This window comes from Phocoena phocoena, chromosome 4 (assembly GCF_963924675.1).
Source record: "Phocoena phocoena chromosome 4, mPhoPho1.1, whole genome shotgun sequence".
In the NCBI taxonomy this organism is placed as follows: domain Eukaryota; kingdom Metazoa; phylum Chordata; class Mammalia; order Artiodactyla; family Phocoenidae; genus Phocoena; species Phocoena phocoena.
In genome coordinates this window covers 15,333,256-15,348,833 of record NC_089222.1, presented here as the reverse complement: position 1 = coordinate 15,348,833, position 15,578 = coordinate 15,333,256, and the positions used below count along the sequence as shown (strand labels likewise).

Here is a 15,578-nt window from a genome sequence, read left to right as displayed (position 1 = left end):
AGAACTATGGTGTACACTGTAGTGCTTTCCAATTGTAGATTTGGGGTGGCAAGTGATTAGGAAGATAATCATCTTTACTACTGGGACTTTTTCTTTTAGAGGGAGAAAGTAAATGTCTTCAGTGCCCAGCACAACAGATTAGGTCTATCTTTCCATTATACAGAAATACGCATGTTTTTCTTTCAAAGAGGATGACCTTTTAAGTCTAACTTATTATATACATTGATCTAAAGATCAATGTCACTTAACTTGAACTATGTGGTCAGCATCTCAAAGCAAAATATCCTAGATTTAATAATGCTTATTTAAAGAGTTACAAGATACTTGAAGGAATTAAGTGGAGAAGCATGCTTTTCAATTTAAAGAACACGCTTGCTAAGGTTTTTGAACAATTTAACATTTATTATTTTATTAAACATCTTTTTTAAACCAAACTGCAATCTAAGAACACTTAATCATTCATAAAGTACTCATTAACCTGTTACCACAGTGTTGAATTTGGTGTTCTTCATAATAAATCGTGTGTTATAATAGTCAGGATCATCTGAAAAAAGACCCTGGGAGCTCACTCTAGGTTGCCTGGACAAGGAGTCCCCTGTGACCAGGGTCTTCCTGCTTCTCCCAGAGGAAAAGGCTCCACCCAAACAGCTTCCCGTGGGACCAATGATTTCATTCTCCTGAAGGAGGGGCCTCCAACCACTCTTGGACCGTCAAGGCCCACAGGTTCTGGGCAGCTGCCTTTCCTAGACAGCTCCTGTAAACAACGTAACATACCAGGTGTCTGTCTGTCACCCTCACTGGAAAGGCTGCTTTTGTACCAGACCATAAGAAGGGAGAGCAACTTAGGGGGAGGGAACACAAACCCACAGTGTGCAGCCAGCACAGTGCCCTGGTCTCAACATGTCTCTCTGTGGGGACACTGAGAGATCTGGGAAATCCTGCCTCCTTTTCTTGTTGATCTGTGGCTTCCAAGCTTCCCAAGTAAAGCCCATTCTTTAACTCACGCCACATGACACTGTACAAATGCATCCCAAGTTCTAATGCATGACAGACGATGACCACAGAGGGAAAGTACCTTGAACACTGTACAATACTTGCTCTTCAAAATGAGCATATTAATTCAAATTTTAAAAACATATTCACTTGGCTTAATAGGAAAAGTGAAAAAAACCACACGCAAACTTCCATTCAACTTTAGATGATGATTAATCAAGGATCAAACCATGTATAGTAAGTTGTAGGAAAGACAACATGCTTTAGTACAAAATTCTTTTACCTCTAAAGCCAACTGCTGGACTTGACCAGCTCCATGGACTCGAAGAAGAGAAAATATTAACTTAAAGTGCCCAATGCATTCACTTTCAGAGCCTAGGAAGTAAAAATAAAATGTTTAATTTTTATTTCCAAGAGATGTTCTAAATTATCCACCTTTAGGAAACTGATATACATTTTGTTTACTGTCAATTATAAGTCTCTGGTAAACTTTTCTTAACGTTTGTGACACAAAGTGAGTGAAGTATCACAAGGAGCAGTAAATCTTAAGAAGTTAAATGATATTAGACTATCTTAGGTTTGTTTTGTCTTCATTTCCATCCCCACCCCTAGTTAACCCACAGGCTAAAAACAAGAAATTTATCAAACACACAATCCAAATACAACTCAAAAATTAAGTGTAAGGTGGTATTTTTACTCTTTACCTCAAGACTATAGAGCTACAGTAATTAGAGTCAGCCTAATTACATTTGGGGAGAGTGTGACATCATCTGGCTTTTAATTAAGACTGAGTTAGAACCCTGCCACTTGAGAACTACATTATAACAAGAAGGTGCCAAATCAATAGCCAGCTTTACTGCAATTCCTTTGTACCTAATATGTCAACTCCAAAAAATAAGAAATGAAGTTTTCTTCAGATTTTACAATACTGCCTTTCAAAACATCCCCATGTATATATACCATGGGAATGACTTATTTTCTTAAATATTTAATTATTGTTGGTTATTTTATTTGAATAATGTATTACTGTAATACATAGTAAAAAGAGCAAAGAAGTACATGAAAGATAATATTAAGTGTTAATAAAAAAGATTTGAGGTCTTCATGTAACTTAAACTGAATATATATTGTTTTAGGTTTTATATTCTATACTTGTTATCAAAGTTCGAATTGGAAGAAGCTTTCAGATTTTCACCCATCCATCTCCCTGAAGTCAGGCAAGAGTGATAATGTTCTTGGAAATGTCCTTCTTAAAGATGTTTTAAAAATGACAATTCTCACTTTACTATTTCAGTTTTTATACACCAAAAACTTCAGGCAGTTTTTCAAAAACATGGCATTGTGTTAGGGACCAGAAGACACAAAAATGAGATCACCTAATAAATAAATCTAATTTAAGCCCTTATATTGATACTTGGTATGTCAATTTATGTCATCAATGTGATATTTTACACTAGCAAGCTACTCTGCCTTTTCAACTCATTGAAAGTCATATGCTCTTAAAGATACGAATTATTCTAAGCATGGTGACCTGACCTCTTTCCAGACTATTATTTAGAGGTAAAAATACTATGGGGTCAATTCCTTTTAATGTTATACAAAGTATAACATTATAATCAAGTACAATTTTTCCTGCATTTCTCTGGTAAAATTGAGAACTGGAATTTTTGGGCTCTTCCATTGTAGGATCTTATTCATCAAGGGTATAGTCACACACCTGGATTATATTTTATAACATTTCTCAGAGCCTCCAAAGCCATTTCCACTCTTGGCAAGCGGTCTCCATGTTGCTCTGACTCCACTTTTGCAGAATGAGTGATAGCCATGAATGTGTGGAGGTACTGGGCCTGGGAGCCTATATAATCCAAGAGACTTGCAGCAAATGCTTTTGGAACCTAAGTTGAGTGGAAAAATATTTAAAAACGAGTGTGCCCTTAGAAATAACCTATAACAAAGACTCCACAGCAGAGAAAACAACAACAAAATACTTCAAGCCATGAAAGTGATTAAATTATACATACACATGAATATACCTATGGATTAAGTGGGGAGAGGGGGAGAAAGGGGACAAAACCCAATTGCATTAGGAAGTGTTTAACATTTTTGTCCAAATCCATTAGAGATTTGATATACTCCCATCAGTATCTCAGTATAACAATTCTGAGATGAGTATGTCTTCCCTTTACCAAGGTATTGATAGTATGATATGTAACTTCTACAATTTGGTTATAGTTTTATATTTAAAAATTATATATATTTAGATTATAAATTCAAAAGACAGTTTTCAAAGACATTTCACAAATCACTGAACTCATTCTGCTTAGCAGCTATTTATAGATATTATTCTGTGATAAATAGTAAATGTTACAGTTTAGTAAATTCTTTTTTTTTCCAAGAGCAAACTCTTTGCTTTAGAGAAATAGCCTCACTTCTTTCTTCCTTACAAACCAATCAACCAACAAATTCTCTTTGCCACCCCTCCAAAAAAAACTACAACAAAAATTTCCTACATGATTTCCAAGCACTACGGAAGGAAAAGAAGATCATTTGCTTCCAGAAGTGATTTGGGATCATCACAAGAGATGACCTGGTGTGACCCCAGTCATCTTCTAAAACTTCTCTTTGCTTTCCACCTCTATTTTCTTATTTTCTTCTAAAAATGGGACAGAGACAGACTACTGTCTGGTGGTTTGATATTCAACATGATGGAATGAGTATGTAAATGGCCTTACACATCCACGAGAGAACAGTAAAGCTGAAGGCATATATACATGATACAGTGGGGTAGCATTATGCATAAAATATCAGAAACAGCTGGGAAAGGAATAAATTCTTATTCATGAATCCACAAAATTAAATTCTTTAACATTCAAAATAAAGAGGATCATAAGTTATCAATGGTCACCCCATCACACACCCAAGTTAGTATAAAGCATTTGGCAAAAAACAGGTATTATTTCAATGTATACAGTGTGAATAAACTAGTAGCTTTCCATAACAAATGATCAAAGGTGTCAGACAAAATTAAAAGTAGAGAGCTTACCTCGAGTGGGAAAGTAGGGACTTCATTATAGACCCTAACAAAAATCTCCCCTACAATAAGTTCTTTCGCATGATCACTGTAGACAAATTCTGATCCATAGGTTTTGTCACAGTCACCCTTTTTAAAAAAGAAAACAGATTGTTAGAGGTAAATTGGCATCATTAGTGTCTGGTTTATTAATCTATCCATATTCAGTTTAATAACTTAGCAGATAAATAACTTGAAAGATCCATTCATTTTCCAGAGGGAAAAATGTGGTGGGATACACATCACAGCACTCAATGCAATTTTAATGTTTGTAATCAGTAATATAGACTCTGGAAAAGGCATAGAATTACATTACTTCTTAATCCAAAGATCAATATTGTAACTCATTTTAATATTTCAAAAGATCACTGAGGTAAGCCAATGAAGTGTTCATAAGCAAGTATGACACGTGGCTCTTCTCTATCCGCTCAGCAAACATTTGGCCCAGTCAGATATAGGGTGATAAAGCTAAGAAATGAACACATTTGGACTGGTTTTAAAAAGTAATACATTAAGTGAAAAGTGCTGGAAAACAGGATCTCTGAATAAAAAGGCAAGGTAATAGTAGAGGGGTTGACAAATCAAGAAGAATTTCCATTTAAGGACAAAGAAAATGATAGGAAAGAGGAATGGGAAAAAAATAGCCCCAAGAAGATTTAGGTGGAAATCACTCAAAATTTAGGTTGGACTAAAATAATATGTAAAAGTGTATAGTAAGTTGTAAAGGGTTAATAAATGAAGAGAGAATGATGTTCTCTCCTGGTAAAAGAATAGATGAGGTCCCCACGGTGAGCCACAGCCACCCCCACCTCTGCAGCAGACCCTCCAACACTAGCAGGTCTTTGAGGGCGACAAGATTAAGTCTGTGGTTTCCCTGGTGACTCAGGGAGACAACACTTTACAGGATCCCGACTTATGCTGCTCCATGCGAAGCTGCCTTAGAATCGCCTTCAAAGACCCCTTGTCTCCATCTGTGGGCTCGAGGGTTATCATTCCATTTTGCGCGGATTTGTCTTTGTGAAGAGAAGATTGCAAGAAAGCACTACAGGAGCTGCACTGATGACCCAGGACCTCTCCCTGCTTTGCTTGTGCCTCATGATTATTTGTATCCTTGAAATTATTAGAAAACCTTGAAACTAGATACATCAGAAATACATCTACACGTGGAACTGCTCCTATAGAACACCTACTGAATGCTGGCTGAAGACCTCAGACCTCCCAAAAGGCAAGAAACTCCCCACGTACCTGGGTAGGGCAAAAGAAAAAAGAATAAACAGAGACAAAAGAATAGGGATGGGACCTGCACCCGTGGGAGGGAGCTGTGAAGGAGGAAAGGTTTCCACACACTAGCAAGCCCCTTCGCGGGTGGGGAGTGCAGGTGGCGAGTGCAGGTGGCGGTGGAGGGGAGCTTCGGAGACACGGAGGAGAGCACAGCAACAAGGGTAGAAGGGCAAAGCGGAAAGATTCCCGCACAGAGGATCGGTGCCGACCGGCACTCACCAGCCCAAGAGGCTTGTCTGCTCACCCACCGGGGAGGGCAGGGCTGCGAGCTGAGGCTTGGGCTTTGGTCGGAGCGCAGGGAGAGGACTGGGGTTGGCAGCGTGAACACAGCCTGAAGGGGTTAGTGCACCACGACTAGCTGGGAAGGGAGTCCGGGAAAAAGTCTGGAGCTGCCGAAGAGGCAAGTGACTTTGCCTTCCCTCTTTGTTTCCTGGTGAGCAAGGAGAGGGGATTAAGAGAGCTGCTTAAAGGAGCTCCAGAGAAGGGCGCGAACCGTGGCTATCAGCGCGGACCCCAGAGCCGGGCATGAGACGCTAAGGCTGCTGCTGCCTCCACCAAGAAGCCTGTGTGCGAGCACGGGTCACTATCCACACCTCTCCTCCCGGGAGCCTGTGCAGCCTGCCACTGCCAGGGTCCCGGGATCCAGGGACAACTTCCCCGGGAAAACGCACGGCGCGCCTCAGGCTGGTGCAACATCACGATGGCCTCTGCCGCCGCAGGCTCACCCTGCATCCGTAACCCTCCCTCCCCCAGGCCTGAGTGAGCCAGAGCTGCCGAATCAGCTGCTCCTTTAACCCCATCCTGTCTGAGCGAACAACAGACGCCCTCCGACGACCTACATGCAGAGGCGGGGCCAAATCCAAAGCTGAACCCCGGGAGCTGTGCGAACAAAGAAGAGAAAGGGATATTTCTCCCAGCAGCCTCAGGAGCAGTGGATTAAATCTCCAAAATCAACCTGATGTACCCTGCATCGGTAGAATACCTGAATAGACAACGAATTATCCCAAATTGAGGAGGTGGACTTTGAGAGCAAGACATATTATTTTTTCCCCTTTTCCTCTTTTTGTGAGTGTGTATGTGTATGCTTCTGTGTGAGATTCGGTCTGTATAGCTTTGCTTTCATTTGTCCTAGGGTTCTGTCTGCCCATTTTTTTTTTTTATTAAAAATTTTTTTTTCTTCATAATTATTTTTTATTTTAATAACTTTATTTTATTTTATCTTACTTTATTTTATCTGCTTCCTTTCATTCTTTCTATCTCTTCTTTCTTTCTTTCTTACTTACTTACTTACCTACTTACTTTTTCTCCCTTTTATTCTGAGCTATGTGGATGAAAGGCTCTTGGTGCTGCAGCCAGGAGTCAGTTCTGTGCCTCTGACGTGGGAGAGCCAACATCAGGACACTGGTCCACAAGAGACCTCCCAGCGCCTTGTAATATCAAACTGCGAAAATCGCCCAGAGATCTCCATCTCAACACCACCACCCAGCTTCACTCAACGACCAGCAAGCTACAGTGCTGGACACCCTATGCCAAACAACTAGCAAGACAGGAACACAAATGGACCCATTAGCAGAGAGGCTGCCTAAAATCATAATAAGGCCACGAACACCCCAAAACAAACCACCAGGAGTGGACCTGCCCAGCAGAAAGACAAGATCCAGTCTCATCCACCAGAACATAGAAACTAGTCCCCTCCACGAGGAAGCCTAAACAACACACTGAACCAACTTTAGCCCCTGGGGACAGATACCAAAAACAACGGGAACTATGAACCTGCAGCCTGCAAAAAAGGAGACCGGAAACACAGTATGATAAGCAAAATGAGAAGACAGAAGAACACACAGCACATGAAAAAGCAAGATAAAAACCCACCAGACCTAAAAAGTGAAGAGGAAATAGGCAGTCTACCTGAAAAAGAATTCAGAATAAGGTTAGCAAAGATGATCCAAAATCCTGGAAATAGAATAGAGAAAATGCAAGACATATTTAACAAGGAACTAGAAGAACTAAAGATTAAACAAGCAACGATGAACAACACAATAAATGAAATTAAAAATACTCTAGATGGGATCAATAGAAAAATAACTGAGGCAGAAGAACAGATGAGTGACCGGGAAGATAAAATAGTGGAAATAACTACTGCAGAGCAGAATAAAGAAACAAGAATGAAAAGAACTGAGGACAATCTCAGAGACCTCTGGGAATTATAGGGGTTCCAGAAGAAGAAGAGAAAAAGAAAGGGACTGAGAAAATATTTGAAGAGATTATAGTTGAAAACTTCCCTGATATGGGAAAGGAAATAGTTAATCAAGTCCAGGAAGCACAGAGAGTCCCATACAGGATAAATCCAAGGAGAAACACGCCAAGACACAGATTAATCAAACTATCAAAAATTAAATACAAATAAAAGAAGCAAGGGAAAAACAACAAATAACACACAAGGGAATCCCCATAAGGTTAACAGCTGATCCTTCAGCGAAACTCTGCAAGCCAGAAGGGACTGGCAGGACATATTTAAAGTGAAGAAGGAGAAAAACCTACAACCAAGATTACTTTACCCAGCAAGGATCTCACTCAGATTTGATGGAGAAATTAAAACCTTTACAGACAAGCAAAAGCTGAGAGAGTTCAGCACCACCAAACCAGCTTTACAACAAATGCTAAAGGAACTTCTCTAGGCAAGAAACACAAGAGAAGGAGAAGACCTACAATAACAAACCCAAAACAATTAAGAAAATGATAATAGGAAAATACATATTGATAATTACCTTAAACGTAAATGGATTAAATGCTCCCACCAAAAGACACAGACTGGCTGAATGGATACAAAATCAAGACCCTATATATGCTGTCTACAAGAGACCCACTTCAGACGTAGAGACACATACAGACTGAAAGTGAGGGGATGGAAAAAGATATACCGTGCAAATGGAAATCAAAAGAAAGCTGGAGTAGCAATTCTCATATCAGACAAAATAGACTTTAAAATAAAGACTATTACAAGAGACAAAGAAGGACACTATATAATGATCAAGGGATCAATCCAAGAAGAAGATATAACAATTGTAAGTATTTATGCACCCAACATAGGAGCACCTCAATACATAAGGCAAATACTAACAGCCATAAAAGGGGAAATCGACAGTAACACATTGATAGTAGGGGACTTTGACACCCCACTTTCACCAATGGACAGATCATCCAAAATGAAAATAAATAAGGAAACACAAGCTTTAAATGAGACATTAAACAAGATGGACTTAATTGATATTTATAGGACACTCCATCCAAAAACAACAGAATACACATTTTTCTCAAGTGCTCATGGAACATTCTTCAAGACAGATCATACCTTGGGTCACAAATCAAGCCTTGGTAAATTTAAGAAAACTGAAATTGTATCAAGTATCTTTTCCGACCACAACGCTATGAGACTAGATATTAATTACAAAAAAGATATGTAAAAAATACAAACACAAGGAGGCTAAACAATACACTACTTAATAACGAACTGATCAGTGAAGAAATCAAAGAGGAAATCAAAAAATACCTAGAAACAAATGACAATGGAGATGCGATGACCCAAAACCTATGGGATGCAGCAAAAGCAGTTCTAAGAGGGAAGTTTATAGCAATACAATCCTACCTTAAGAAACAGGAAATATCTCGAATAAACAATCTAACCTTGCACCTAAAGCAACTGGAGAAAGAAGAACAAAAACACCCCAAAGTTAGCAGAAGGAAAGAAATCATAAAGATCAGATCAGAAATTAATGAAAAGGAAATGAAGGAAACGATAGCAAAGATCAATAAAACTAAAAGCTGGTTCTTTGAGAAGATAAACAAAATTGATAAACCATTAGCCATACTCATCAAGAAAAAAAGGGAGAAGACTCAAATCAAGAGAAGTAGAAATGAAAAAGGAGAAGTAACAACTGACACTGCAGAAATACAAAAGATCATGAGAGATTACTACAAGCAACTCTATGCCAATAAAATGGACAACCTGGAAGAAATGGACATATTCTTACAAATGCACAACCTGCCAAGACTGAATCAGGAAGAAATAGAAAATATGAACAGACCAATCACAAGCACTGAAATTGAAACTGTGATTAAAAATCTTCCAACAAACAAAAGCCAAGGACCAGATGGCTTCACAGGCGAATTCCATCAAACATTTAGAGAAGAGCTAACACCTATCCTTCTGAAACTCTTCCAAAATATAGCAGAGGGAGGAACACTCCCAAACTCATTCTACGAGGCCACCATCAACCTGATACCAAAACCAGAAAAGGATGTCACAATGAAAGAAAACTACCGGCCAAATATAACTGATGAACATGGATGCAAAAATCCTCAACAAAATACTAGCAAACAGTATCCAACGGCACATTAAAAAGATCATACACCATGATCAACTGGGGTTTATCCAGGAATGCAAGGATTCTTCAATATACGCAAATCAATCAACATGATACACCATATTAACAAATTGAAGGAGAAAAACCATATGATCTCAATAGATGCAGAGAAAGCTTTCGACAAAATTCAACACCCACTTATGATAGAAACCCTGAAGAAAGCAGGCATAGAGGGAACTTTCCTCAACATAAGAAAGGCCATATATGACAAACCCACAGCCAACATCGTCCTCAATGGTGAAAAACTGAAACCACTTCCACTAAGATCAGGAACAAGACAAGGTTGCCCACTCTCACCATGCTCATTCAACAAAGTTTTGGAAGTTTTAGCCACAGCAATCAGAGAAGAAAAGGAAATAAAAGGAATCCAAATCGGAAAAGAAGAAGTAAAGCTGTCACTGTTTGCAGATGACATGATACTATACATAGAGAATCCTAAAGATGCTACCAGAGACCAACTAGAGCTAATCAATGAATTTGGTAAAGCAGCAGGATACAAAATCAATGCACAGAAATCTCTGGCATTCCTATACACTAATGATGAAAAATCTGAAAGTGAAATTAAGAAAACACTCCCATTTACCATTGCAACCAAAAGAATAAAATACTTAGGAATAAACCTACCTAAGGACACAAAAGACCTGTATGCAGAACATTATAAAACACTGATGAAAGAAGTTAAAGATGATACAAATAGATGGAGAGATATATCATGTTCTTGGATTGGAAGAATCCAATTGTGAAAATGACTGTACTACCCAAAGCAATCTACAGATTCAATGCAATCCCTATCAAACTACCACTGGCATTCTTCACAGAACTAGAACAAAAAATTTCACAATTTGTATGGAAACACAAAAGACCCCGAATAGCCAAAGCAATCTTGAGAACGAAAAATGCAGCTGGAAGAATCAGGCTCCCTGACTTCAGACTATACTAGAAAGCTACAGTAATCAAGACAGGATGGTACTGGCACAAAAACAGATAGATAGATCAACGGAACAGGATAGACAGCCCAGAGATAAACCCACGCACATATGGTCACCTTATCTTTGATAAAGGAAGCAGGAATGTACAGTGGAGAAAGGACAGCCTCTTCAATAAGTGGTGCTGGGAAAACTGGACAGGTACATGTAAAAGTATGAGATTAGAACACTCCTTAACACCATACACAAAAATAAGCTCAAAATGGATTAAAGACCTAAATGTAAGGCCAGACACTATAAAACTCTTAGAGGAAAACATAGGCAGAACACTCTATGACATAAATCACAGCAAGATCCTTTTTGACCCACCTCCTAGAGAAATGGAAATAAAAACAAAACTAAACAAATGGGACCTAATGAAACTTCAAAGCTTTTGCACAGCAAAGGAAACCATAATCAAGACCAAAAGACAACCCTCAGAATGGGAGAAAGTATTTGCAAATGAAGCAACTGACAAAGGATTAATCTCCAAAATTTACAAGCAGCTCATGCAGCTCAATAACAAAAAAACAAGCAAACAAATCCGAAAATGGGCAGAAGACCTAAATAGACATTTCTCCAAAGAAGATACACAAACTGCCAACAAACACATGAAAGAATGCTCAACATCATTAATCATTAGAGAAATGCAAATCAAAACTACAATGAGATATCATCTCATACCAGTCAGAATGGCTATCATCAAAAAATCTAGAAATAATAAATGCTGGAGAGTGTGTGGAGAAAAGGGAACACTCTTGCACTGCTGGTGGGAATGTGAATTGGTACAGCCACTATGGAGATCAGTTTGGAGGTTCCTTAAAAAACTACAAATAGCTTCCCTGGTGGCGCAGTGGTTGAGAGTCCGCCTGCTGATGCAGGGGACACGGGTTCGTGCCCCGGTCCAGGAAGATCTTGCATGCCGCGGGGCGGCTAGGCCTGTGAGCCATGGCCACTAGGCCTGTGCGTCTGGAACCTGTGCTCCGCAGCAGGAGAGGCCACAGCAGTGAGAGGCCCGTGTACCACACACACACACAAAAAACTGCAAAGAGAGCTACCATACGACCCAGCAATCCCACTACTGGGCATATACCCTGAGAAAATCATAATTTAAAAAGAGTCATGTACCAAAATGTTCATTGCAGCTCTATTTACAATAGCCAGGAGATGGAAGCAACCTAAGTGTCCATTATTGGATGAATGGATAAAGAAGATGTAGCACATATATACAATGGAATATTACTCAGCCATAAAAAGAAACAAAATTGAGTTATTTGTAGTGAGGTAGATGGACCTAGAGTCTGTCATACAAAGTGAAGTAAGTCAGAAAGAGAAAGACAAATACTGTATGCTAACACATATATATGGAATTTAAGAAAAAAAAATGTCATGAAGAACCTAGGCGTAAGACAGGAATAAAGACACAGACCTACTAGAGAATGGACTTGAGGATATGGTGAGGGAGAAGGGTAAGCTGTGACAAAGTGAGAGAGAGGCATGGACATATATACACTACCAAACATAAGGTAGTTTGGGAAGCAGCCGCATAGCACAGGGAGATCAGCTTGGTGCTTTGTGACCGCCTGGAGGGGTGGGATAGGGAGGGTGGGAGACGCAAGAGGGAAGAGATATGGGAACATGTATATGTATAACTGATTCACTTTGTTATAAAGCAGAAACTAACACACCATTGTAAAGCAATTATACTCCAATAATGATGTTAAAAAAAAAAAGAATAGATGATATATAGAAATCTGAGACTTGTTCTCCCTAGCTCTGTAATTCTCAAAACTTCTATCAATGAAGAGCTCTGAGTGACTATCATGAAATGAATTCAAAACTAAATTTTGAATAATTCAGGACACCCAGTGATGGTTACTCTTTAATGAAGTCCAAACCCCAAAACACAACTTCTTCTAAACAATCAAGACTCAACCATCTAATGTTTGTTTTATCCAGGCCTTCTCCTTCTCTCCCATTCTACTTACTGTCTTTTGTTTTTCTCATGGCTTAATAGTTTCTCCTCTAGAAGGTGGCAGGATAGGAGAAATTATTCAATTTTGATACCAGAAAGCAATTTTAATTTACTGGGGAAAAGAGGCTAAAGAGAACAATTAAAACAGAGCTTCTGGGCACAAAAACTGGTTAAAATAGAAGACAGCTATATGTAAATGGTAACTAAAAACACAACAAAACATCCTAATGTATATTAAATACAATAAGAATGCTATGATTAAATGGGCCAAATATTAGGTAGCAAAACCTATAGGCTTGATCAACACCCAATAGAGAAATAACGGGTTTCTGTTTCATCAATACTAAGTTATATTTCCAGAGATTCCATTAGAGTAAGTAATTTATAAAATAGTAACATACTTTTTTAATCATGTTTTCTTGTTGGGATTCAAGAAATTCAAGTAGCTCTGCTCTTGTAGAATTGTTCCATATCAAATAGGGGTTCTCTGTGTTACTGTTAAGCATCTTCAAAATCTAGGAGAAAGAACATTACTGTTTTATAATATTTAGGAAATATATTGAAATTACCATTCATTAAAATTGTCTATGACATGCCAAGCACCGTAATAGGTGCCTTAAGTATAACAGATCTCAGTAATTCTACCAAGTATGTTAATATTTTCCATTTTGCAGCTGAGAAAAATCAAGACTGAGAAAGATCAAATTATTTGCCCCAGGTCTCACAACCCTTAAGTGGTGAAACTGGGATTCAAATTTGAGTCTGTTTTGACTTCACATTCTTAACATTTGCTCTGCTTTGTGAAAATTACATACGATATCCTGTGTTAAAGCATTTTATAAACTCAGTAAATGTAAGCTTAAAAAGAATCATACCATACTGCCTTTACATACATATATTTGAAAACAAAATCTAAGTCTTTATGAAGCATACTCCTAGAAAGGGAAGTAAAATTTATGGGCAGAGACTCAGTTCCGGTTTTCTTGGCCAAACCTTGTAGTTCTGCAGACATAGCTTATGCCTGCTTAGCCATCCAGGGTGCTTTCCCTTTGTTTAGCTCTCCTCAATTTTAAGTGTACACAGAGACATTTAACTCTCCTTTAAATGTTTTTTGTTGTTGTTTTTTGGTTTTTGGCTGTGCCTTGTGGCTTGTGGGATATCAGTTCCCTGACTAGGGGTTGAACCCGGGCCCTTGGCAGTGAAAGAGCAGAGTCCTAACCATTGGGATACCAGGAATTCTCTAAATGTTTTAATAAGAACTTTTTACACTTTACATTTACAGAGCTCTGTGCTAGGAGGAAAGCAGTGGGTTATTACCTCCGTCTTACAAAAAGACATCCAACCCTTGTTTTCAAAACAGGAACTACCAGTTAAGTAAAATGACTGAAAAAATTTATCATGAAGAAAATTTTAAAACTCTGAGAAGTGGCAGTTTAAAATAAGTACTTTATTAAATCCAGATGGAGTCCAGGCCAAAATTTTGAAGTGTTACTTTTTTTTTTTTCTTTCCTGTAGTAGTTAATCAACAACTTGTTTTGAAGTGTTACTTTTTTTTTTTTCTTTCCTGTAATAGTTAATCAACAACTTGTTAGTATTTCTGGAAAGAATGTTTTCAGTCAGCAAAATACTTCACACTGGTGAACACAAAGTCCGGAAAAAGAACCAAGATCAAGATTGGCATCTAAAGCTCTTCTCTCTTACTCAGGGGATCTGAAAGGCAGTGTCTTGCACCAGAAAACAGACTCAATCAGATTAGATTAAAAAAACAAATAAGTTGTTTATAAATTCTAAAAATATTTTACATTTGGAACACTGAGGCCTTTTTTCTTCTAAAACTATTAGATGATTATCAGAGAAAATGAAATAAAATAGCCTACAATTCTACAATTCAGGGATAACTACAGTTAACATATTGATATAGATCCATCCATTCAATTTTTTAATACCAAAAATGGGATTTAACATTTTCACTTAAAATACTTTAAACATCTTCTAATGTCTTCCCATATACCTTTACAATTTGAGGCTTCAAGATATTCTATTTAATGGATTTCTATAGGTCAATTCTCTAAAGCTTAGATTGTTTCTCAATGATTCTCACAGAAGAGGTTGGGTGATCTGCCACGATCATACTTATTTTTGTCATGAATGCATATGTGTGTATATACTGACTTTTAGGATTTCCATGCTGAGTGTAAGTAAGTTATAGCTTATAACAAACAGCTAAAAATAGAATCTGGGTCTCCTGACTCCCAGTCCTCTGTCCATTCCAAGTTCACTCTCTTGTCCTGTTCCTTTCTGATTCAATATTATTAAGAATTATGGGGAGCTCTACAGCTGAGAAACATGAAGTTAATCTACCCTTACAGAGAGACTGGACTTGTAGAGCTGATATAACATCAGCATCAAGCCACAACAACAAACCAAATTTCTTAGTTGAGAGAACAAGCATGTGAGCATTTTCAATTTTTAAGTTTCCGAGAGCAATCAACATTGTTATATTCCTCTACTGTCTAAAGAATCTTGCAGTATTTATCAAAAACCCAGGCAACTTCTGAAGCACATACCTCAGTAGCACTAACTACAGCAAGTTTTCTAGCAACATAGGGGGTCAGCATGCCAGCTACACTTTTCCTTATGGTTGGATTTTCTGGTGTTGCTTGTTCTTCAGGCAGATAGCCTCCAAGGCGACTCAGAGCACGGACACTCAGTTTGGCAAGACTGTTGGCTACTTCCTGTTATAAAAAAATTAAGACATTAAGACATTAAAATAGATCTGTTATCTTACACAGGCAACAGTACCTTTATGGAATCAAAACAGTTTGGAACATATTAAGGAACAGAAAGCAAAAAAAAAGAAACAAAAAAGT

The 15,578-nt window shown here is 38.2% G+C and overlaps 1 protein-coding gene across 2 annotated transcripts in view; it reads right to left on the bottom strand.

Annotated features, from left to right (window-relative positions):
* DNAJC13 (DnaJ heat shock protein family (Hsp40) member C13) overlaps positions 1–15,578 on the bottom strand; it is a 123,033-nt gene that overhangs the window by 22,694 nt on the left and 84,761 nt on the right. For both annotated transcript variants that reach the window (XM_065877076.1, XM_065877075.1), the window contains exons 41-45: positions 15,276–15,443; positions 13,110–13,223; positions 4,037–4,153; positions 2,711–2,888; positions 1,277–1,368 (exon numbers count right to left, since the gene is read on the bottom strand). In XM_065877076.1, the coding sequence (XP_065733148.1) occupies positions 1,277–1,368; positions 2,711–2,888; positions 4,037–4,153; positions 13,110–13,223; positions 15,276–15,443 (669 nt within the window). The remainder of the gene's footprint in view (positions 1–1,276; positions 1,369–2,710; positions 2,889–4,036; positions 4,154–13,109; positions 13,224–15,275; positions 15,444–15,578) is intronic.